Below are 25555 nucleotides of genomic sequence, written 5' to 3'. Positions count from 1 at the left end.
CCCTTTCGGCGCCACCATCAATCTCGTTTCTTTTCACGCGCACTGTTTGCGTGCATATTCCGGTCTGCATTTGATACATCGCACGTCTCATGAGATAAAGCAAGCACACACATATGCAAAATAAAGTAAAATGCATAATATTGCGGCTATCGCGAGGGGTCAAAGCCGGACGGCGTTGACCTCTCGGTATAAACTTGACTTTCAACCTTTTAGCTGCGGACGCACTTGTGACGCCGCCAGCGTAACTTGCGAATCTTAATAAGCATACCAGTAGTGACTAGGGTTGGGTTTATGCGCAAAATTTTGTCTGTATTTGTATGTGCATATGTGTGTTGTGTGCATTAGTGGCCGGATACGCGTCACGGTGTGTTGTTATAGTCGTGTGTATACTGGAGTGGATCGTAAGTTGTGTTGTTTGTTTTTTTTAACTTTATATGTGATGAGTTGTCGTGTGGTCGTTTTATCGATTTGATTCTAAATGGCCAAGTGTAATGGTTGCGCGACTTTTTAGTGTAGTCGTTTGAGTTTTGCGTCAAAAAGTTTGCGTGTTAGTTTTATTGAAGATTCTCATAATCTCGGCCGTTTGCATTTTACGATTACATGCAAAATTTGGCATTATCTTTGTTTTTATTCAAAATTTATATTGTACCATGATGCTATTTCAGGTTGCTCCTGAACGACTCTAATGGTGCTAACCTTTTCCACTCTGGCTTTTTTTTACCACTTGTACATATATAAATTTAAAATCTTATTCAAATAGTGGTGACAAATAGTAAGTATGATGGTTTAGCCAATTTGACGAGGAATCGTTTTAATAATGAAATCGGATAAATTGAAAAACTCTGATAAGAATCGATCGACTTGAAATCACAAATATCCAAGTCTGACCTGTAGCACTGTAGAAATACTCGGAATATATTTTTTTTCAATCGAGGTCAACCCAGGGCTCAAACCCGGGAACCTCTCGGTGGTTAGCATTAACGCTACCATCGATCTATACTTTTTTTACATTCTCTAGAATTTAGTAAAGAGGCATGTTTATTTTTTATATTTTGTGAATTTGATTTGCGAAGTTTCAATTTATGTTTTTATGAATGTGGATTGATTTAATTATATAAATTATATTATCGTCTAGTTTTCTTATATTATAAGATAAATTTGATTTAACTGAGGATTTGTATATTTTCTGCGAATTTAATGGCTAGAATCCATTGTCGTTTAATCTATGTATCTGTCTGAACACTACTTTTTATATTCTGACAGGCAGTTCACGCCTACACTAATACTAGTAAAATATGGTTAAATTTGACATACATACAATCTCAGTACCTTTTACATTTTTAGAGCCAAGGCAAAGATTTAATCGAATTTTTATAGTCTTTTCATAGACACGCATTCAGGAGCAGGTATACGAAATAAGGATAATCTAGTATTTTTTTATTACTTTTTTTTAACTAGATAGTAGTTAGACCCTACGCGTGTGGTCCGAATGAGAGTGTCTATTTTTTCCATTGGAACAACAGTGCAGTAGAGTAATTTATTATTTTTTTTCGTGTATAGGAAGTTGCACTTTCGAAATGCAACTAACCTTTTAAGACCACCACGTCGTCCTTCGTTCCAAAGCGATATGTACATGCGAACAACAATAAGCGATTCTTACGCCTAATTCGCGTGTACACGTATAATTTTTATGCATTAACCAGAGACCGTGCAATTAGTTGACAATAATAACTGCATGCATTCAGATAATGCGTCGCGTAAATGTGGTTTTATATTTTTATTTGTCGTATGAATGCGCTTATTGTTTTTAAATGTGTTGGTAAATTTAAATTTTGATCTTTGGCTCGGTGCAGTGCGCGACTTTGTCGTGTCTGTCATTATAATTGAATTGATCAAGTCTAACTGGATGCTAATTAGCTGAATGATGAACATGTGCTACAGCGGTTTAATTTTTGCATGCGCTCTGGAGCTATTTTTGGAATGTGCATTTTTTTTTACTTACGGTTTAGTCCCACATGTTTATATATAAATATCGTGTGTACATATATCATATGTACATTCACATGTGCATATATTGCATCGTTTGAAAATTCCTGCGTGAAAAATTCTTCAGATCAAATTCTTACATTATGAAAAATTTTCTTTTACCAACAAGATCAGGGCTGTGAAAACTTTTTGGTATATTACACATACATTTATATTATACCACTAACTTTTTTGACTATAGCACGACTATTTAATATGACGGTCGGAAAGGAAATATAGTGGTAGCCACCAAGATAATCGAATCAATCCCAATTCGCAGACTATCGACGAAATTCGACTGTGTTGTAGTAAACATAATTGAAAAAAAAAGCTCAAAAACAAGTTATGTTTAGGTAATCTGTATTTATACTTGTAGGGCTTCGACATTTTTTGTTGTAATTACTGAGACTTTTTACATGTGTATATATTTTTTAGTATTCACAGCTTTTGAGTAGAACTTGAGCCACTTAATTTTCAAAGGATTCGAAAATTCGGATTGTGTTTTTGTTTCGTGGTTTTATTTGACATTTAAAAAAAGCGCCGCAGCTCAATTTATGTTATAATTCATACATTTAAAATTCATCTATTATAAATTTCCCTAAAAGCATCCACAATGACTAATTCATTTTTTATGTAATATAAATATGCCGAAGTTGAGAATTTTGTTAAAAAAAAGTATTCCATTTTTTTTATCTTGTATTAAATTCTAGTAGGTAATTCTTCGCATAAATGCTGGTCTATTCGAGACCGACTATGTTCTTATTTCTAATCACCTTCAGACTCACGCACGGAGTATGTAGAACGTAAACACTAATAAAGGATTTATTTCTTAATTGGAAAATCATTAAAAAAACATTTTGTTTTATTGTAAGAACTCTTTTAATTACAAACACTTTATGCTAAGTTTTATTCCTTGGGTTTAAATTGATATATGTACATATGATGAGTATTATTAAAAAACGTTTGACTAGCTTCAAGTAATAAATTGAAATATTTTGAGTGTGGGAAGAGGTTACTTTTGATTCGTTGCCTTCCGGCTTCGATGAGTGTCTATTGTGTCTTGAATTAACCGCGAAAATTTTAATCGGTCCTTTCGCGGTTCGCTTGTTGCAGTTTTCACGCCCCTGAACTAGATGGAATAGAGAGAGAGAGGGCTTTCGATCATTTTCTCTTTCTTCGCTATATTGTACGATGTCACGTTATGGGGTTATGGTGTGCGTGTATGGGGTGAATTATCTCTACGGACGAGCCTTGAATAAATTCTCGGTATTCGAGCACTCGAATTATCATACGCAAACTTTATAATTTTTGCATAGTATTTATTTATCTGCATGCGTATGTATGTACATATGTAGAGATACGTCACCGACTTTCAAAGGCCTTCGTGCATATTTTGCTTGCTTGATATGCTTAGAGGTCGTTGTCGATATTTTTCGACATGACTAATTATATTTTATTTTTTGTCTTTTTTGCATTGTTGTGGTCTTAAGTTTGGAGATTGCAGTATGGTATTGACGATTCATATTTTTCGTATTTTTTATGCATATTCTTTGGTTAATCACGAACGCACATATTTTTACTATACATATTTACATAATACGATGAATTACTAAAGGATAATATATTTGATTTGTTGTTTAATTTTATTAGTTTTCTTCAGAACTGGGTGATGCACTTTGAAATTGTAGTTCAATTAATATTTAGGGTCAAATATATGTAATATAACACATGTTAATGTTTTCAAATGCAAATGTTGTTGTTTTTGAACATCTTAATCGTATCAAAATAAAGTTTGAACAATCAATAATTTATTTTAGTTATTTATAATAACTAAATTTCATAAAAGTAGACAGTCGTCGAATTTATTTTTAAATATTGTCATGGGATATTTTAGATTTAATTTGCAGATTTGTTGATTTTCGTCCAAATTATTTTAATTTTAATGAATTTGAAATTTGATCTTAATGAGTGGATAGATGGCAACTTTCGATATTCTAAAAATATATTTTATTTATTAGTTCTGCCAAGTTTATCTTGTACATATCTTCATATGTATGTATGTATTTGTATAGTGTGAAATATTAATGCACATAACAAGCAAGTGTTTCGAGTTTTTTTTATATTGCCTTGAAATATTTGCTATTAATGCAATCGTGGCAATGTTTGTCTAATGTGTGAAAATTAGTTCAATTCGTATATATATATTTAATTTACAATTCATCTTTGTATATCTAAAAACGTTTCCTTTAAAGGTCTTTTAAATTTGAAAATTTAGTACACAACTAAAAGATTTGGGCTCAAAAAAATAAAAAATATAAAACTAAAAAGTAATGGAGACAACTGGAAAGATACTTGAAGTATAAAATTTATACAAGAGAAAGTTACTATTGGTTCGAATAAGTTTAAAAACTAAAATTTATTGTATTGACATTTTGAGGGGATTTTTACGACGCGAACGCTGATTCCCCTCGTGAATTTCGATACATTTACAAAGACATTTTTCCCATTCGCTCCTGGAGATTTTTGAACACATTCGTTCGGATATCGTTGCATCGCGAATCCCTTTCCACGTACGTGACGTGCATTTTGCACATGTGAAATCCCCCGTGTGCGAATGCGAATGATGAAAATGATGACTTGATTCGAACCGGGGGTGTCGCTTATCAAAAGAAACGTGCCGCGAATATACAAAATTGGCAAATGAGTAAATCGTTAATTACGCACGTATGTAAAATATTTTTATATCAAGCATAGTAAATTAACACCATGTTTGCCCGGCTTGCTGGTTCGTTAGCACGCGCACACTTAGCTTAATTGGGAAATTTAAGAAGTCATCGCTAATTAAAACAATGCGTCGTACGGGGTGGGGGTCGATAACGTGCTAATCTCATCGCTTCGTATTTCGATAGTCGCGTAATTAAATGATTCCCTTTACTTCCCAGTCGCTCTCAATGGGGGTATTTTACGACACTAGGATGTCTACAAATTACCCAAGTAATACCCCCGTGTGTTTTGTCCCAAGCTTTGTCTCCTAGTTCTGTATTATATAATGATTTTTATTATAGTATGAGCGTATATTTCATTTCAGCGAATGGTGTGTTCCTTTGGTGCGACGTGTAATTTGTAAACTTACCCCTTCTTTCATCCTTCTGTCCCGTCCTTTTTATTGTCCTCGATGTGTCTGTTGCATTTCTGCAGTAGACTGTTTCTATGCACAATGTGGAGTGTGTATTGTGTGATGTCGAGTTGGAAAGCGCTTGTAGAATTTTAAATGAAGTTACTGTGTGTAAAGATGAGTAAGAGTCGATTGTTCAGTAGGTAGTTCAGCTTGAACATTGTCGTTTGGTGGTCGTAGTAGAAGGAATTGAACCTGTGTGTTGATTTCGGTCTGCTCCGGTGCCCAGAAGTTTACTTGAAATAGTATCTATTAAATGTACATAACGTTAAAGTTCGTTCCTGAGTAAACCATTAACTGTTTGTCCACAATTTAATGCTACTTCAGTAGACTGGTCGCGTGTAGATTGGGATTTAGAATTTTACCTGCATATAAATTTAGTCGAGGGCAACTAGTAATTTAGTCCTAGTAGAATTCGAGTAGGTATACATATGTAGCTTTTAAATTCATCAGGTACAACTAACTGTTGATATGGGTGAAGTTGTCAGTGCTACTAGCTAGTTTAATGACTACAGTTGTACCTACATAGTTGGGTGTAGATCAGACATTAAATTTCAAGCGACAACACTATAGCAATTGAGCAATTTGGTTAGAAATTTATTTGAATACAGTTATGTACATATATAAATGGGCCAAGTTATTGTTAATTACCAGAACTATGATAACACATTAGAATTTAGTTGAAAACTACACACATATGTATCCGAGTCAAGTTCAATGATTTTATTTTACATTATATGTATTGGATTGATTGATTTACTGTAATTAGTTTAGGTTGTTTTTACTATATTGTGAATTTCGCTTGCTATATATGTATAAGCTTTATAGTATAATTTTTACTGTTTATAATTAATTACTGTTGATGAAATAAATTAACATTAATTAATGTATTAAGTTTTTTCGCATATAATATACCGTTGTACAAGATTGGCGTTAGGTTATGTGAGGTTATGTGAGTTAAAAAAATAACTGTTGATAATGTGTTATATTAAAACGCATAAAATAAATACCAAAAATAACCGCAAAGACCGCAGCACGTGTAAACAAACTTAAAACGCAAAAGTCGAAACAAATTTAATCACTTCCATATTGATAGCGACAGCTCGAAAGTATCATAATGTTACTAATATTATGTTGGTTTTATTCTTTTCAAAGCAATATTTATTATAGATTACTTTCAGCAGAAAGATTGATACACCTATCACACTAAAAGCTTCTCCAGCAGTATTGTAAATAAACATATTTATTATGTAGATCTTTTTATTGCAGTAGCAACGTGTCTTTCGGTTCGATACGTTGCATTTTGAACGTTTGCCAGTGTCCGATTTAGAAATTCGGGAAACGCGCAAAGGACGCTGTTATGACATTTCATAAATAATATAATACAAACGCACACAAACACTATAAAAGCTACTTCTGAAGATTCAGATCGGGAAGGATGTGTAACAATATTTTGAAATTTCGTATATAAATCAAATAAATTCAAGGCGAGAAAAAGGCTTTCGGGAGCACACTTCGTTTGCACCGTATTGTGTCGTGGAAATTCACTCCTCCCCGTTTGAGGTTTCGCCTCTGCTGATGATGCTTATAATAAATATATGACGTTGCTTTCACACGGGGAGTATGCAAACTGCGGCCTGCGGGCCGTACATGGTCCCGAGTAATATAATTTTGATCTTTACAACCGCCTCGAGTTTTATACTTGACAAATTCGTAGTATAAAATCTGGCGACGAAGATAACTCTATCGGCCGTGTAATCCAGTAGGGCCACTCTGGGCGACTTGGTCCCTCTTGGTCTCTTAACTCCGGTGACTAAACGCGACCAAGAATCCGCTCAATATGTGACGATGCAGCCATACGTGGAATAATTCTTTAAATGTAGAAATTTCAATATGTGACAAGACAGTCATCCGTGTTCATAGTTTTTTTTTCATTATGAAGTTGGTGCCAACGACTAATCTCCGAATGTGGTACCCTTTCAATACAATGCCATACATTTTAAGAGATCGTGTAGGTCGCTCAAGCAATAAAATAGTGGAAACCAGACCAAGCGCCTGCGACCGATCTCGCTTGGCCGATTTTATTGCTTGAGAGACCGGCGAGCTACACGGTGTGGCATGCTCCATACAGCTGTATCCATTTGATCTGGTCGCGCAACTAGTTGGCCGACAAAATATATCAGTTTAATTGGTCCAGATTGGTCCAGCTTCAATGACGTCTTTTCTTGTGAACATTTTATGTATAAAAATTTTTTATACCCATTTATTGTATTGTATGCCAATTTGAACTCGATATTGATGTTTTTAAATAATCTTGGTTGCCGCTTTGTATTCGCACTACCTAAAGGTTGTAAGTTCTCTAGCCAAATGGTTAATCTCTGCTTTAGAGTTTAAAAATGAGATCCACCCTTAGTCGCAGGACATAGCCGATGCTACCAAAGTTCTTGCCACAAAGTTGCACGCCTCTGCCTTACACCCCCACACGTTTCATTTCCTACCCCCTTTTGAGGCGTTTGTTACGTAAAATATACAAGGTACGTACGTGTCATGTATGCTCGTTTTAGGGTTAACCAAAATCCTTTCCAGGGCAAGGCATCTTCGTTTTCTCCCCTGTGATTGTTATCTCGCGATTTTCTCGTCGTAATAATTATTTCGCGGGAGGAATTCATCGTCGCGTTCCCTTTGTGCAAATTAATTTCTGATAGCGAAATTATTAATTACGCGCTAAGCTTTCGCAACGGCGAGGAGGAGTTGAAATAATAATTTCGTTTCGGGTATAAATTCGTATGTTATATGTATTGAGTAATTGTATTTACAGTTGCGTTTTTGCCTTATAATAAATCAGAAAGTATTGAAACAATCTGATACTTTTACTTTTTCGCCTATTTCGCACCTGTTCTTTTGCAATAATTTATGTGTGATGTGTGTTGGTTTAGTCTACATTTGTTTGTTTAGCTGTTTAAGAATGCGTTTTATGTCTTATTTATTATTCGAATGGATCGTTTACGAGCTTGTATGCGTATGTATATGAATTTTCATGTACGTTTTCTAGTTAGATATGAGATTATTTTGAGCACTCATGCTATCCATTAGCGTTACGTTAATTTAATAAACAATGAAAGATAAGTGTATTTAAGTAGTGGTTCAAAGCTGCCAGAAATTTACCTGTTTCCGTCAAATGTTACTTAAATTATACATATTTCTGTTTTATATTCAATGTGGCATTATTTTGGAGTTAATGAACAAAGGAGTGTCAAGAGCATTTGAAATTCTGCTATCGGTTAATATATACCATTTATTACATTGTACCATAAATTAACATTAATATATTTATTTTATATGCCACATGGTTTGCATATGATCGAAAATCAATTTAATTGTATTTTTTATTCAGTTGCGAACCCACACTTATGGAGGTTTTTGCTTCAGTTTCATCCAGTGTCCATTTGCGTCAGTGTTCATTTGCCTCCTAAATTACCCTATAAAACCATAGAAGCCTATTCAATTATATGGGCGTTCTCGTTATCCAAGGATAATAGGAACCCAAAAGACCTCTTGAATTCACTTGAAACGAGCATCAAATTAAATAAGAAAAAAAAGATACTCGAGGACACCTATGCATATACATACATACATACATGACATGCAAACCTCAATTAGGTATAATATAGATGCAAATAAACCTAAATAATAATAAAAATAATTTCATTATATAGACATCGTTAAATACATTGCAACTGAAATTAACACCATTCTAATACAAAACAGTTTACTTTAACCGACAGAGCGTAAGATACACGTTGATTAAAATTTAACGACAAAATTACGTTGTGAAAACGTTCAGGTACTAATAATCGTCATATGACGCATTGCAAACAATAGTAAGTACTGCCATAATATTGCTGTAACCTACTTTTGATTCGTTCAATTGGCTCAACCAGTTTCGCAATTTTCGGTGCATTCGATACTAATTTAATTTAACACGTGCATGGTTTTGTCCAGACGCGGTGCAAACGCAAATGCATATATGTATGCAGGTACACGTGTAAACGTGGTGCAGACGTGAATTACGACCTTACGCTATCTGCAGTTTCAGCTACATTAGACCACCCCCACCCCTATATCCCATAGCTTTCATTAATAAATTCGAAGCCTACACCCCCGTAGCCCTGGGTATTTGAGCAGACGCGTAGCATTCACTGGTGGCTGGTTTATTTTATTTTATTTTATTCTGCGTGTATTGGATATGATCCAAGTTAGATTCAATTGTCAGAAATGAGTTTGACTGACGACTTGTACATATGTTTTAGATTTTACAAATATTTCAAAACTAAAGCGGTTTGACGCAATATACTGATTGCTCTGTAAGTCTGTACATTTGAACAATTGTTAGCTTTCATGCCATGTATTCAAAAGTGCATTAGCTTTGCGAAATTTGTAACTGCAACATATGTATGTTGAATTTTTATATCAAACGTGTTTTTGATTCTGGCATGCCTGCGAAACTTTTAAGAAATGTCTGGATCTGTAAGTTTTGAAGATTGTCCTTTGTATGTATGTATGTATGTATGAATTTGATATGAAATGTTGAAGTACAATGTCAATGCAAACTATCTATGAATTTCGTATCGTTTCTGTTCATTTTCATTTCCTTCAAAGTTGGTGTCTAATATCGGCGAATGGATACAGTGCCAAAATCACAGAAGACTTTGAAGGTTGTTTGTCAATGGATCGACGCTAGTTTGGAACAAACAAACAGTTAATATACTCTCTATTCTCCCTTTCCGATTTGACGTATTGCCTCGTTTAACGTAAGACTCGGTATATAGTAGTTTTGCTAGTTGGGAAAGGCGTCCAAGTCTTTAGCGTTCGACAAACAATGGAAAAATCGTCGAACGAGCCAAAAATCTTTTTGATTTATGAATGTTTTTATCGCGTCGAGGGATGAAGCTTGCGAACAAACGACCCGGAACCACATTTCCCGCTTTTTTCCCAGTATATGTAGGTATTCATAACATATCTGATCCCAGATAGGTACTTTTGTGACTTGCGTGACATACGAGCGCTCATCTCTTTTGTACGAATTCGTTATTAGGGCAGTTACAAAGGCGTTCAATTTGAGGTTTTTACGCTTGATCGTCGTTTTTGATTCATATCTTTATATTCATTGAAAAGTACAGACTGATTTTGTGCAACTATTTTTTAATTATATTAACTGCAAATATGTACAATTTTCGAACAAAATATATAATTTATTGTTCTTATTTTTATCGTTATTAATTTCATTAAAAAAGAGTAACTTGCATGTGTAGTTATGTATGATAAAACAATATTTGCATGAAATCTGTCAATGAGTTGCCCCGCGATGAAATGTCCGGATACAGTTTTTTTTAGATAGTTTTGCACATGTAAAAACCGCTAGCACGCCTGATATATGCTATGGCAATTCAGCCGAAATTTCGTATATATTTCTCCTTTCCCTTTATATGATACATATATATGTATGAAAGTTAATACAATTATTTTTTTATAAAATACACAATTATGTTTTATGGAGACTTATATTTTTCTTACGAGTGAGAGTTACACTTTATATAGTCTTTCGTTCTGTTGAAATATTTAAATTTGAAACATATTGGTTGGATTTATTTTCATGACTGACTTTATTTTGTACTTAGTAATGACAATTCTCTAGAGCTTATCACAATTAAATTTTATTTAACCTAAAAGGTCACTCATAGGCAAGCGTAATTACGGTTTGTAATTAGCTCGTTATTCGAAGCTTCGTTACAGACCATATTAGTTGTCTCAATTATAATAATTTCTTGAGTATAAATTGCTTATAAGTCACTATTTTTATAGATACTATGTTTAAATTAAATAATGTCGGCGACTAAATCCAACCCTTGCTCAATTACCCTTACAATATGCGTCAAATCCATTAGAATGACATACGTGTACGTGTTGGGCAAATTCGCGAAACGCGACGCGATTTATCATCTAGATCTACGCATTACGATGATTTACAACGCTTTTGTGTGTACTTTGATGTCATGATACGTAATTTATATACATATATATATTTATATAAAAATTCATAGGCCGAACTCAAAAACGCACTGATTCAACTCCGAATCTTTTGTACTAATGATTAAAATTTGAATATTTCAGAAGTGAATGTGTCTCGAGATAGTATCGATAATAAGTATACTGAACCATACGATGATCGAAGCGCATTATCAATCGTGCAGTGTTTTAATGAAGTGCATTTTCTCAATAGAAAATCAGTGAAAATTTAACCAAGTGCAATTTTGGATAATCATAGAATAATATAATAATATTTAGTGAGTGTTTGAAATAATACTATTTAAAGGGCGGGACAATGTACGTAACACATCTCCCGCCCTTCGTTTGGAAACGCTTCTATTCTAGATAAATTTTGATGTTATATGTCTGATACCTACATAGTTAAGGGTCACTACAAATTAGTAATATATTACAATACTAATCTCCGTCGTCTGTGATATTTATATACGAAGACTAGTTTATATAGTTCGCTAGTCAATTGGAGGGTTATATTTAGGTGTATTTATTGAGTAAGTTAAGATGTTCATCAAGTCGCAGCAGGACCATGATAGGAGACCCTCCGTGTCAGGGTGGTTCAACTCGCTGAGGCGAGGGGCCCGCGGTCGACGGAAGGACAGTGCTGGGGCTATACCCACAGCTCCTGCAGTCCCTCTTTATGGATCTCTGGGCAGGAAGAAACCTTCGTCTGGATGCCAGTCCAAAGCCAGGTCTGCTTGGGACCTCACCACCATCTCGAGACTGGTTTGTTTAATTTTAAATATACGTAATGTGTAAAAAATATCAATATAAATATTCGAATTTTCCTCGTACTTATGAAATTTGCCTTCACCTGATGAGACTAAGACCGTTATTTTACATACAATGTGTCGTCGTGGAAAAATGGGCCAGTGACCTTGTAACGAATATTACCCCATACTGTCATCGTTAAAATACTGAATTTAGTCTATGTATAAAGGTAATCTTAAGATTATCGTTTGCAAGGATGTGACTTTCTCACTGCAGGATTAAAGTGGGTGGATTGAATTACCTACTTATGCTTTGATCATTGCATTATAAACACCAAGTGAAGGTGAATGGTTTTTTTATGTATATTTTTAAATTTTCGAACGGTGACCTTCTCACTATTGTTTATTAGTCTGCAACATTGCAATGATGTCAACGTAACCTTAAAAGAATGACTGAAATGCAAAACAGTGAATGGACGCGTAACGACAAATCCGATCGACATATTTTCTTGTTGCTGTAATAAATAGTCATTAATAATAATGTATATGTTTTTATTATCCTTTTTTGTGACAGGGGTCGTAGCAAAAAGAAGATAAAACGAGTGTAGTAAGTAGGGTCTTCTTATCAAAGAAACCTTAACCGGTCGACGGGAAAAAGGACGTCGATTTAATGGATGGCAAAGTTGAAAATTGCGAGAATCGATTCCCGCAACAAAAAAGGGAAGAAAAAGAAATGAAAGTAAACGTATCGTTTGCGTTGAGAGAAGAAGATGAAGGATAAGGACTTACAGATCGACAGAACAAAAGGAAATTAAAAAATAAAGGCCAATTTAATCTTTGCAAGTGCAAGTACTATGTGGAAGTACATATTTTTGAGGAGCCATTTTTTAATAAATATTTAAGATGGATTTTAGAAGTAAAACAAGTCAAATAAACGAGGAAAAAATTAATATAACTATAAAATATTATGTGAATGATAAAAAATGGCCCAAAATATGTATGTATATATATGCTTAAAGTTTGCGTCTCGGCACATTTTTCCTTAATAAATGAATGTTTAATTTTGGTATTTTTAGACGTTCCTATCAGGAACATTTCATTGAAAATATTAAAAAAAAAATTATTAAGCTACTGTTCTATACATTTACCTATTTACTGTATGGTTTCAGATTTAAAATCAATACATACTTAAATTTCATTTTTCAACAGTCTCATGTTATTTTCAATGTATTGGTGGCTAATTGGATTAATTATACATAAGAAATGTGTACTTTTCATTAAAGGCTTTTTTAAATTATTACTTGCGTCCTCCTATAATGATTTAAATGCTGTTTTGCACTGCTTCTGAATTCGACAAACCAATTTTCGATTTGAATTCAACGAATTGGAATTCGGCGAACTTACGCCTAACCGAAATGTCGAGATTTCAAATAAACATTGTATCAGAGTTCACGTTTTATGATGAAAATATGCTAATAAGCAAACGCCAAATCCCTGGAGCCACAAATCGGATTTTACGAAACACGATCTGCCGAGTCCTTTTTATTCATTTATGCGTGTCCTGAAAATGATTCAACGAATGCTATAAAATGCAGAGCGTGAAATTTACTGGCGGGCACCAAATTGCCGAACTAAGACTTTTAAGGACTTTGCTGTGAAAAACTCCACAGGAATAATACACAACAAAAATATGAAAAAACTGAAAAATATGAAAAATATGAAAAATATGAAAAATATGAAAAATATGAAAAAAATGAAAAAAATGAAAAAAATGAAAAAAATGAAAAAAATGAAAAAAAAAAAAATTTTGTTCCCCATACTGGTTGACGGTTGATCGTCCGTCACATATATACAAATATACATACAAATATACATACAAATATACATACAAATATACATACAAATATACAAATATACATACAAATATACAAATATATTTAGCGACAGTCCGTTTTTATATATATTATTATCACTAGTGCAAATGATTTTTTTATTAAAATGAAATAAAATCTTAATGAATTCGGGAGAAGTATGAAGTTTTTTAAAACTTAATTATTCTTCAAATACAAGTGCTGCTAGTAGATTATATGTACATATATGTATACTGATCAATCTTGTATGTATGTGTCCTCCCGATGACGTATGTATGTATATCGCGTCATTTGCCGCACCCACATTCAGTATCGTCCTCACATCGATATGTGATAATAAATTAGATTTCAGCGTAAGCTAAAAGTAGGTGTGTCCGTGTTTAAATAGATTAAATTTTAAGTGAAAAAAACTTTTGTAATTTAATTCAAACGTTAACTACAATTTTATGGTGAACATATGCACATATGAATATCAAAATACATATGTAATAATTTGAGATAAAATGAAAATTTCTTAGATGAAATCTTCATTCATTAATAAAGCGCCTTTCCCGCATCCAAAAATATATATTTAAGTATATTAATCCGAGCTGAAGACATACATATTTGTTGTGTGATAACTTTTGATTATACTACAACTTGTTCAGGATACATGCAGCATTCCATCTTACGCGCCATTTTCGACACATCCTTGTATTTTTTTGACACATCTCCATTATCGACGAATTGAAATGAACCGCAAACAAAATATTATACATAGAACCGTCGAGTCATTGTAGTCTGAAAAGAATATATCTTACAATAAGCGTAGGTGGGTAAAATGCAGAAATAATCCACAACACAATCCTTTGCCAAGTTCTGATCTTATATCATACCGTAATAGCGGAGTATGACTATGAGAAAATTTACAATGAGCATTTCACGGAATCGTTGATTGATGTGCTATTGCAGAGTTAATGAATAAATTAATGTTAAAAAAATAAAAAATCAGCGCAATTTACTTTGTAATAATTACGTGGGAGGATTTATATACTATGTAGTTTTGCGGACGTAAGAGTTTTCTGTTACATTTGAAAAAAACAAAGCTATAAATATGGCACCAAATGAGCCGAAAATAATTCTCGCAATGTGTGTACATATGTAATATATGTACGATACGTTTGTGTGTAGGAAGAAATAAAATGAAAAGGGAAACTTTGGGATTTTCCTCTTGATCGTTATGAAAACAAACCGCTTTTCGCCGTCGTGTCTGAAAATGGTGGAAAAACGCGTATTGAATTGAAGTTTTCCGTTTAACGTTTCTGAATCGGGGTTACAATGGCGGCCGACAAATCCACTCCGGTGGGTACATCTCTACCGTATTTGTATTTTTTTCGTCGTACGGATAAACGAGAAATATAAGATTCACATAACTCTTTACTTGACCCTTTTCACGCGAGTGTGTTTTCAACTTGTATGTGTTTTTTTTTATTATTTTGCGCCTAGTGTAGTTTACGTCGACTCTTATGGCGTTTTAAATTTGCACTATCTTTTGCACAGATTTGTTTACAATAATTGGACTTGTAGTTTATAAAAGTTATATATGTATATGCAAATAAGAGATTGGTTCTACATATTATGCATTTTATCATTCACAGTTGAACCGAAATTCAATAGTTAAAGCAGTGACTATTTTTACTTTTACATATGTACATGTGCTCGAATCACAGATCTTTCCAAGCGGATGTCCAAAAACATTAATGCATTTAATCGAAGACACTTGTTTCAAATGCCATCACGTGTGTCACCCACTTCACGTACATACTCTCAAATGCAATCGTCTCCTAAGGCAAATAGATTCTTGTCGTTTTTTTAAAACCCCATCTCATTTTATTTGAAGGGGATGTTTTTTTAGGCATCTCAAAGCGCACTCGATTGCTACGAGAGAAATTTATTATCGCATTTAAAATACCATCTCGGGGGACTCTCAGGTCCTGAAAGAAACCATACCTCCGTCGTCTGGCAGACGATGAAAACGTTTGCTAACGTATCGACGAAACTAATCGAAAGATAATCTCGTTTCAGAATCATGTTTACCATGAAATTCCCGGCGAGTTTATATTATGTATACATACATACATATATACCGTAGTAGTCGTTCATTTCTCACGTTTATGAATAGCGAAGCGAGCACATTTGCACTTGAACTGCGGTTTGTTTATCATCCGACGACGTTGTAATTTACTGACTTCTAATTTTACAACGGTCGGATGCTCTCAACTCTATTTGTATAGTGTATTATAAATTAGAAAATATTCTTGCTTCATTTACGGCAGTGGTTGTTACCTGGAGGTGCACGCCATTCTAGGGGTGAGAGTTCTTTACTTGGGTACAGGTAAAGTCGCTTAATTTTGTCGTAGTCAAATATAGTGCATTGGTCTTAAAAATAATTGGTTTTTTATGCATACCATTTACCATATCGAGTTAATAAATTACTATTTAATATTACTACTTATTATTTAATTGCATAATGTAATTAAATAATGATATAATAAAAATTACCTGAAAGGTTTTGAACCGCTTTCTACTCTACGGGTTGGAAAAATCTTGAGTGGTTTTGTGGAATGCGGTTCGCCCGAGGCGGGTAGGGGGGGGGTTGTTCTTATAATGATCATTGTTTTTTTTTTTTAATTTTACGTTATTTTAAGTGTTGTCAATTTTGATTGTCCTAACGAAACAGTGGGATAGAAGTTTTAATGGATTTAACGGCTAGCGGAGTGGTTAAATTTTTTATCGTCATCAAGAAGTTTTCCGACGTTCATTTATTATGGTGAAGTTTTCCAAAAACGCTTTTAAATAAGCTAAGGAATAAAAGGAACGCTTTTAAATAAGCTAAGTTATTCGTTTTTATTTTTATTCCCGTCTTTCTTCTGTTACGGCTTGGGATTCTTTCTTGAAATATTTTGCACCGAAAGTATGCTGTAGTAAATACATACATACATACACATGTAGAGTTGTAAATGGTTGTAACTTGTAAGCGTGCAAATTCCATGCTCGTAATAGAATAGAAAGTTGTTATCATTGAAAGAAGTTTTGTTTGAATTGTTCCCGTTCTAATTAAAGTTAAAGGAATTTTATTTTTTAATCTTATAAGGAACACAGAAAGAAATTCTGTTGACATTTCGATTTTGCGCGATTGTTAGCCGACCTCGGCATTTACATACAAATATCTTATGTGCTGCGAATTTAGGTGTTGTGTTTATTTTTGTATTGTTAAATGTTATAATGTGTAAGAGGGGTGATAATCGTGCGAGTTGATGATGAACTTTGATTATAGATTTTATGGTGTTATTCAACCTTTAAGAATATTTTTCTTTATTTAAAACACACTCGAGTACATTCGTTCATGTTTTTCTTGAATTAACATACAATGTTTTAGAAATAAATATAAAACGCTCCTATTTCTAATGGGAATGAATTTAAATAATACATAAATTGTGGTGTTTCTTGTATTTATTCTACTTCTACATATTATTTGTTTTGGTTGTTTTTTAACTGGATTTTTATTCGTTTTTTATAAACATCATTTTAATATTTTATTTTATTATTATTGACTATGTACATATGTATATGTATTATAAATTGAAAAACGTCAGTTTTGTTGGAAATTTAAGAAACATATATTATATGTACAATATGTACATATGTAGAAATTTTGAACAAGTGAATCTTTACAAGAAAATAGTCTCAAAGTGTAACTTTTATGCCGTAGTAGTTTCTCCATTTTGGCTCTATATCGATTTGACTTTGGTCTGCAAATCAGGATTTGTAGCCTCTGATGGCATCATGCACTTTTATCGACTATTCATGGCAACGTCGACCTTGCATCATTATCTCACGCATTTTCCAAGATCCATCTGTTTACGAGACATACTTGTGTCATGACACTCAAGATTTCGTTCGAAGATAGTGTTATTGCATACGAGAGAGAAGTCGTGGGTGGTTCTATCAACCGTTTTGTTATTTAACTCTTGGGTATCGGTTTGAGGTTTTGTCGGGGGCGTACATCTGGGCATTTTATGCTAATGTTAATTTGTATTATCGCACATTTGGTTTACGCTTCTTGACGTTTATTTGGTATCAACTTGACACTCGAGCGATGAAATTGATTTGCAATATTTATTAGTCATAGATATTTTAGTACGTTATGAAGACACGGTGACGGATACTTTGCGATATGCAGTTGGCTATGAGCGTTATTCTCCTTGTGGCATTGGTGTTGTCGAATGTTGTATTATATGATTTTTTTTTAATTTGAAATCGAATGAGTAATGAACTATGTTACTCTTTGATGCCACCAGGTGGACATTTTATACGTGGATATTAATTACTTATTTAAATTATTTTATTTTAATCAGATACCTAATGCATTTACTCTTCTTCTTCAGTCTTCTCTTGTTTCATATCTGGAATTCATTTTTCTTGTTTCACCGTTGTTCTGGGTGGCACTTCTAATGAAGTAATAACGATTGAAGCTATTCAGTTCGTCTGCTATGTGGAAACAAATCTTTAATTATTATATTTCCAGTCGTTTACAGATCTCCCTTCAAAATTTTCATAACTTATACATCTTTATTTATTTATACTTAGGGAAAAGTGGCATAACCGATGGACCCATTATTTTATTTTTTTCTAGATGCCGTTATCGGGTTGTCCTGAGTGACATTTATCGTATTAAACTTGTATATATATAAATTTTGAAATCATATTGGTGATTAATTGGGAAGGATGGTTTTTGCCAATTTGATAAGAAACCGTTGAAACAATGACATCAGATAAATTGGCAAACTTTAATAGGAAACGATCGACTTGGAGTCACAAATGTTTAAGTCTGACCCGCAGCACAGATAATACTCAGAATAAATTCTTTTCAATTGCTGTTAACCCACGGGATTGAACCCGACAATCTCTCAATGGTTAAAATTAACTTTAACACCAAGTTATAGTGCTGGCTATTTCTTTATTTATTTATATGTTAAACATACTTGGGGGTGGCGGTAAAGCCGATTGACCCAAGGTGTTTGATTTATATATGAATTACATATGTTTATAAATTTAAGGAGAAAAAAATAAAACATTCAAGATAACAATGATATAATAAAAGTAAGAGAGGAAAAAATAAACAAATAAAAGAAATAACGAAATAAACGGAAATAAAAAAGAGATAAAATATTGAACAGTAAAATGATAACTAAAAGAAAACGAAAATATATGTAGAAAAAAGTGAAGATATATCAAAAGAGGAAACTTCAAGTTTAAGAAAGACATCTATGTAACTTGTTTTTAAAAATATTAAGGTTTTTAGAAATTACTACATTGTTGAGAAGACTATTCCAAACATAACCGATTCTAATCAATTTGTTCGATTTTTCTTTTAGGAGTCTTGAGAGATATTTTGAATAAAAATTAAATATTTTTTTTGGCTTATTATGAAGCTATCGATCGGTACGCATACTTTTTAAATTCAATTTACTGTTGAAAGACGCTTTCAAAGTCGTTAAAAGTTTTTTTCTGTAAATTTTGGGAATTTTTTTATGTCAAGTATATTAAAATAATTTTAATAAACAAGACGTCGGAAAATTTTCCTTTTAACTTTGATATTTGTATATGTGTACATTGAGAATTTTTTTAGTATGAATTATTCAAATTGATTATACATATTTCCATTCAAAAAATCATCACACACACAATACCATATGTATAATATTTGGTAAGATACACTTATAGAGATCGATTTTCTCGGAATGTATTACACACACACCTCTCAATATGAAGTCAATTTTTTCTCATGTCCATATTAGAGCTCGGGTCGATCAGGCACGTGATCGTTTTTCACGATTTGTGAACGACATAACACGAAGAATTTTTTTCCGTACCTGCTTACCTAAAACGTAATAATTTCTGCTGTTCGTTTTTGCATTGTTAAGTAATTTTCAGTGTTTATTCAAAAATAGTTTTTGTTATATGTGACGCTAATGCGATGTATAATTTGGCGTGGGTGTGAGTTACGCGAATGAACAAAATACGAGATGAGTTACCTCATTACTTAAGTAAAATATGACATTTCGAATCGTTGTTTGCAATTTGTATGCTGTATGAAAGGAAATATGTATGATTTTTTTCGCTATGTAATATTATTAAATTAATTTTGCAAATTACCGGAAGTGTGTATGTGCTAAGACTGATCTCGTGCTGTTTTTAGTATGTTCAACATTGTAAAAGTATTGGTTTTTAAGTTAGTATTTTCATTAAAATGTGCGAAAATTCGAATTGGTGCAATTGGGTTCGACGTTTGTTTTTCATTATTATACAGAAAAATTACCTTTGTATTAAATTTATTTTTTACATTCCATACATGTTAGATAGAATCGTTTCAGTGCTAAAGAAGATTTTTATTTTATTTTTAGTTCAAGTTTGTACAATGTATTGACGTTTATAGTGAATCTTCCTAGACATTTTGAAATACGTCTGTTTGTGTTCGAGACTTAATTACTCCATAGTAAGATTTAGATGTATGTATGTTTAGCCAAAATATATTTTCCTTCTAAAGCCTTACCTTAATATGTATTAGTAAGTGAGACTAAATTATTTAATAATATGTGATATAAATAAAACCTTATTCAACATCTTTATAGTAATACTCATTTATGCTTCAACTGGATACATTTGGATACTCAATCAAAGAATATAATTTCATTACTATTATTTTTCATTACTTTTGCATATTTTTCAAATATCTTCAGAAAATTGCACGTAAACAACAGAAAGATAGATATTTTTTAGTACATTCTAATATTATATGGATATATTTTCCGTAATGTTTATGTGACTTATCAGCAACCGAAACGATCTATTCATATTATATAGCAATAAATGTCACCAAAACGTATCGAGTAAATACGTTTCGGTATCTTTGACCATTGTTTAAATATTCATGATGATATGACGTCATGGTGGCAAGTGCACCTTTTCTAACGAAAGTTTTGCCTTAGGAATATTTTCGAAACGTCATAATTTGACAATATTGACTCAACGATACGACGCAAGCGATATTGCGCCGTATCGTTTTTGTCATGTACTCGTCCAAAACAAGCATGATCGTATCGAAAACGAGCGGTGCTGTACATTATGAACAGAACTAGTCTTTTTCATGCAGTGTTGTGCCGAGTTGTTCTACTTGAGCTTCAATTACAACTACTTTATGAAATTATCACCTACAAATTATAGATAGTAACCCATAAAGCGGCATTTCACCATATACATTTTACCATTTTTACTAAAAAATGTAGTACCATTACTAAACACACCTGCATTCAGACGCATTCTCCGTGCGAAATTGTGTCGTTTACACCGGTATATTTTATCATCATCAATGTATAAATAAATTCCAAACATAAAGCGGGCAAATATGTATACAAACAGTATACACATATATGCAGGTAACACACGGCAGCATTCCGGTTTTGCGCTTTACCTGTTATGTGTTACGAACGCGACCGGCAAGGCCGCTCAAGGTGAGCCAAATACGAACACTCGACCCGAGCGTGTTAACGACCCCTGGAAAAACACCCTATAATTAGCCCCCTTTTGCGTTCTTTAACATATAATTTTTGTGTGTATATATTTATTCCGTGCTGTGTAACATGGTTCTCTTACGAATTCGCCACTTTGAAGTGGCACGACACTCAAAATCTGTGACGACTTGCAGTAGCTCTTCATCGTTTGAATTTGAAGGGGTTCGTTCGTTCTCTTGGAAATCGGCTGCAGTTCGCCGGAAATGCAGTGTAAACTTTCTACGTGTGTGGCTCTTCGGAACGTTGCGTTGGAGCTAATTTGAAGTTTTGTAAACTTTGCGATGTTGTCTGTGATTCATCGTAAGCGTTCGTCTGCTATTTATTCTAATGCAGTGTGCATTTGTTGACAACGATCTAGTTTGTTGCAATAGTGCGGTTTGCGATGCGTCAAACAAGGATGTGTTGTTTATTTGAAGGTCAATCTGGTTTTTCCAATTGTTGGAATTTGTTTAATGGCTTTTGCGAGGGACTGAGGCACAAATTCAAGACTGTCAAATGTGTTGAGACTTTTAATTCTAGACGATGATGATGATTGTGTAATCTTAATCGTCGATTTTAATAAATGCAATAGAATAAATATAAAATTTATAATGAATAAAATAATATTTCACGCTGTATAGTAAATTAGTTAACCATGTATGTAAGTGCGTCATTGTATGTATTTTGAAATTAATATGTTACAGTCGAGGTGTATTTTCAGTTGTAATATATTCCAACTGGCGTTTTAGGTCATTTATATTCGAATACAATTCAACTAGTAAATTATATCTCTACAAGTGCACATACATTTTCAACAATGTGCGCCGGTTGTAATAACAGTTGTGTTCCGACAGCTCTGATGTTATTACGAATGCTTTAGAATTCAACAATGCGTTAATATTTGCTAGGTTTTACAAATAAAGCTAATGAGTACTGTGTTACGATAACTCTAAGAATGTGATCAAAACAAAAATGCACCTTTCCAACTCAAGTTACTAATCGAGTGACGTTTTTACGAAAACCTAACCTCTTTAGTCTCCATCCTTCCCGGTACCAACTTTATTTATTTATTTATTTTAATATACAAGTATACCAGTGTCTTTACAGGTCACCCCAATATGACACTGTGGCCAAATAGTTGAACTGTATTTTGTATTTGTTGTATTTTGTTTTATAGTTGTATTTATATATTTCAGTTGTAATATATTTCGACCAGTTGGAATGTAATCCGTCATATGAATCAACTTGCGTGGGTTAGATGGAATATATTCCAACTAGTCGAAATATATCACAACTGAAAGATACATTTCATCTGTAACACAGACACGTTGTAGACTTATTAACGTACATAATTGATTTTTTTTTAATTTAATAATTAACTTTTTTGCATAATACTTTTTAATATATTTTTTTTGAGTGAGTTCGATTTTGCTAAATTTATTTTTTGCACACTTACGATAGTATGTAGTTATTTTTTTGTAATTCAAAGTAAATTGATAAATCCAAGGTCACCGTACAGTTATTATTAGTGTAGTATGTATGTTCATGAATATCAATTTAAAATATATTTTTCGCTTGTATATGTAACATGGCATTGAATAAAATCTGAACTCTACATACAAACATCATCATAATTTTCATAATTCACAGCTATTCGCCATCCACTTCTGGGTGAAGGCCTCTCCAACACGCTTCGATTCATCCCTGTTTTGAGCAAATCTCATCCATCACCCCACAGATTTTACAGATTTCATCCATGCATCTCTCCTGTGGCCTTCCTTACACCCTTTTCATTCTCTCGGGTACCATTCGAGCACTTCTTCGAGCATTTGAGACTATCAGTCAGAGAAATGTCACTTCAAACGTATTATTTTTATATTTTTTCGAAAACTTAAAATACGTTCTTACAAAAATAGATGATTATATACACGTTTTATTTTTTATATAATATAATATTTGCTTCTAACGGGAAATTAATACAATTTTATAATGGAATTTGTATTAGTCAACGGCAACAGTTAAACAATAGCTGTAATTCCAATAAATGTCTCACACAATTGAACAATTCCAATAATAACAATGAAGCATTTCGTTCAGATACGCTGAACTAAAGATTTTTCCATCACTAAAGTCCACACAATTAGCACTCGGCTGAATCACAATTTTGTTTTTCGCCACCTTGTCGCCTTTGAAAATAATTGTTCGTGAATCACAAGACGTTTCATAAAGAGCATCGCACCTACACTTGTTGTTCCCGGAATTTGTCCGGCTACTGTTCAAATGTTTTATTAAAAGGTTAATATGTTAATAAGATAATTATCGTTCGCGTTTGTAATATTTTTTATTACTCGAATTATATTTTTCGTGTTTCGCAAAGGAAGCGAATGCGGTTTGTTGGCGTGAATCATTCACGGGCGATACGTATTCGTAATACAATGAGCTGTAAATTGTGTTTGTTTTATTTTATTTTATTTTTAATGGTTTGATTATTGTTGTAGTAGTCGTTGTTTAGTTTAGTCTGTGTGTTTGGACCTGAAACCTTTCAGATTCAGATCGTCGGATGAGATTAAGCCCGCGAACGAATTCTTTGGCGAGTGTCCCGAGGCGTTCTGAAATAGTTCGGTCGTTTGCTGCTGAACGCCGATTTTCGCGAAACTGATTGTATTTGTTGTATTTATTCCACGTGCTCTTGAACTTACATATTTATTAAACTGCTATTGTTTTGCTATTGCTCGGCCTATTTTGAAGCTTGGTGGAATATTTTCTTCACTTGAAGCCTATTCATACTGGTACACCCGCAGACCGGCAACTGCATGTAAAAAGCAGTACGAAAAGCATTATTTGGAAAATTCTATTTATATGCTCCATCATGTGTACGTGGCGTAGACGTAACAGCAGTAGCTGACAAAATCTATTCATATTATACAGCAGTACATGCACCGAAACGTATCAAGCAAAACCGATTTTCTTTGGTAACTGTGGAAATATTCACCCACTACGTAACGTCATAGTAGTGAGTGCACGAGTACTAACGAAAGTGAGAAAGCGCATTTTAGTATTTTCGGAAACTTCATAGTGTGATAACTAGTCACCGGAGCCTGAGGGGGCCGTGTATTGTTCAATGGTTGTAAATTCATTGTTAAAGGTTTGCCGAACAATGGATAGCACTGTGACTATCCTACCTCTAGTGATAACATTGACTCGATGATACGACGCAAGCAATATTGTGCCGTATCATCGCGCTCTGCAATGTACATATATGTAAGCCGATCTTGTCTGGACGTGCGCAGCTGTATACTCTGAATAGAAATAGTCTTTTCCGTGCATTGCCGTGCCGGGTTTGTTGCCTTGCAGTGCTGTATTGTGTTAATAGACTTTAAACTCAGTTTACAGTGAAGCGACGCGACAGGACAGGAAGCGACGAACTGTCATTGACCTGTCTTCTTAATTGAAAATATACAATGTTTTGACATCCTCTTTTTCCTGTACTTGCACTTGTATGGTTAGTTTATGTAAACTTCCTTTGACATGTTGAGTTTAATGCCGTCAGTGTCAGCGTTTTACAAAATCATATGAATATGTTTATGGAAATTTTATTATTTATACTTTGAATAATGATTTATTTATTTTATTTATTGAAAAATCAACAGACAACAGGAGGTAGATATGTATAAAAAACAAATAGTAAATATATAATACATATATGTAACATCCGAGTCTAATAACAGATTTTTACAAAGATTATAAAAAAAATGAAAAAGATAAATATAAGGAAAACAAACGAAAAAGAAAAGAATAAAGGCTATAACATGACAAAATAGAACATTGCATAATTAAACTATAGTATTAAAATATTGGAAAAAGGTTATAAAATAGAATATAAGAAGAAATTGAAATTTACAAATATAAAGCAAATGAAAAAGGTAAGTACAAAATAAACAAATGAAAAGGAAAAGAATGAAAGCTAATAACATGATTAAATAGCACATTACATAACTAAACTAAAGTATAAAAATATTGGAAAAAGGTTATAAAATAGAGTAGGAGAAGAAATGAATCAATCGGTCAAGATTCTCTTGA

The 25555-nt window shown here is 33.2% G+C and overlaps 1 protein-coding gene across 3 annotated transcripts in view; it reads left to right on the top strand.

The window, feature by feature from the left end:
* step (cytohesin steppke) overlaps window positions 1–25555 on the top strand; it is a 97319-nt gene that overhangs the window by 26594 nt on the left and 45170 nt on the right. For 2 of the 3 annotated variants that reach the window (XM_077443698.1, XM_077443697.1), the window contains exon 2: window positions 11372–12028. The exons of the other annotated variant lie outside the window; for it this stretch is intronic. In XM_077443698.1, coding sequence (XP_077299824.1) covers window positions 11807–12028 — 222 coding nt within the window. In that variant the 5' untranslated portion in view covers window positions 11372–11806. The remainder of the gene's footprint in view (window positions 1–11371; window positions 12029–25555) is intronic. 3 annotated transcript variants of the gene reach the window in all.

This window comes from Arctopsyche grandis, chromosome 13 (assembly GCF_051622035.1).
Source record: "Arctopsyche grandis isolate Sample6627 chromosome 13, ASM5162203v2, whole genome shotgun sequence".
NCBI classification, from domain to species: Eukaryota; Metazoa; Arthropoda; class Insecta; order Trichoptera; family Hydropsychidae; genus Arctopsyche; species Arctopsyche grandis.
This window is presented reverse-complemented; position numbering and strand designations above follow the sequence as displayed.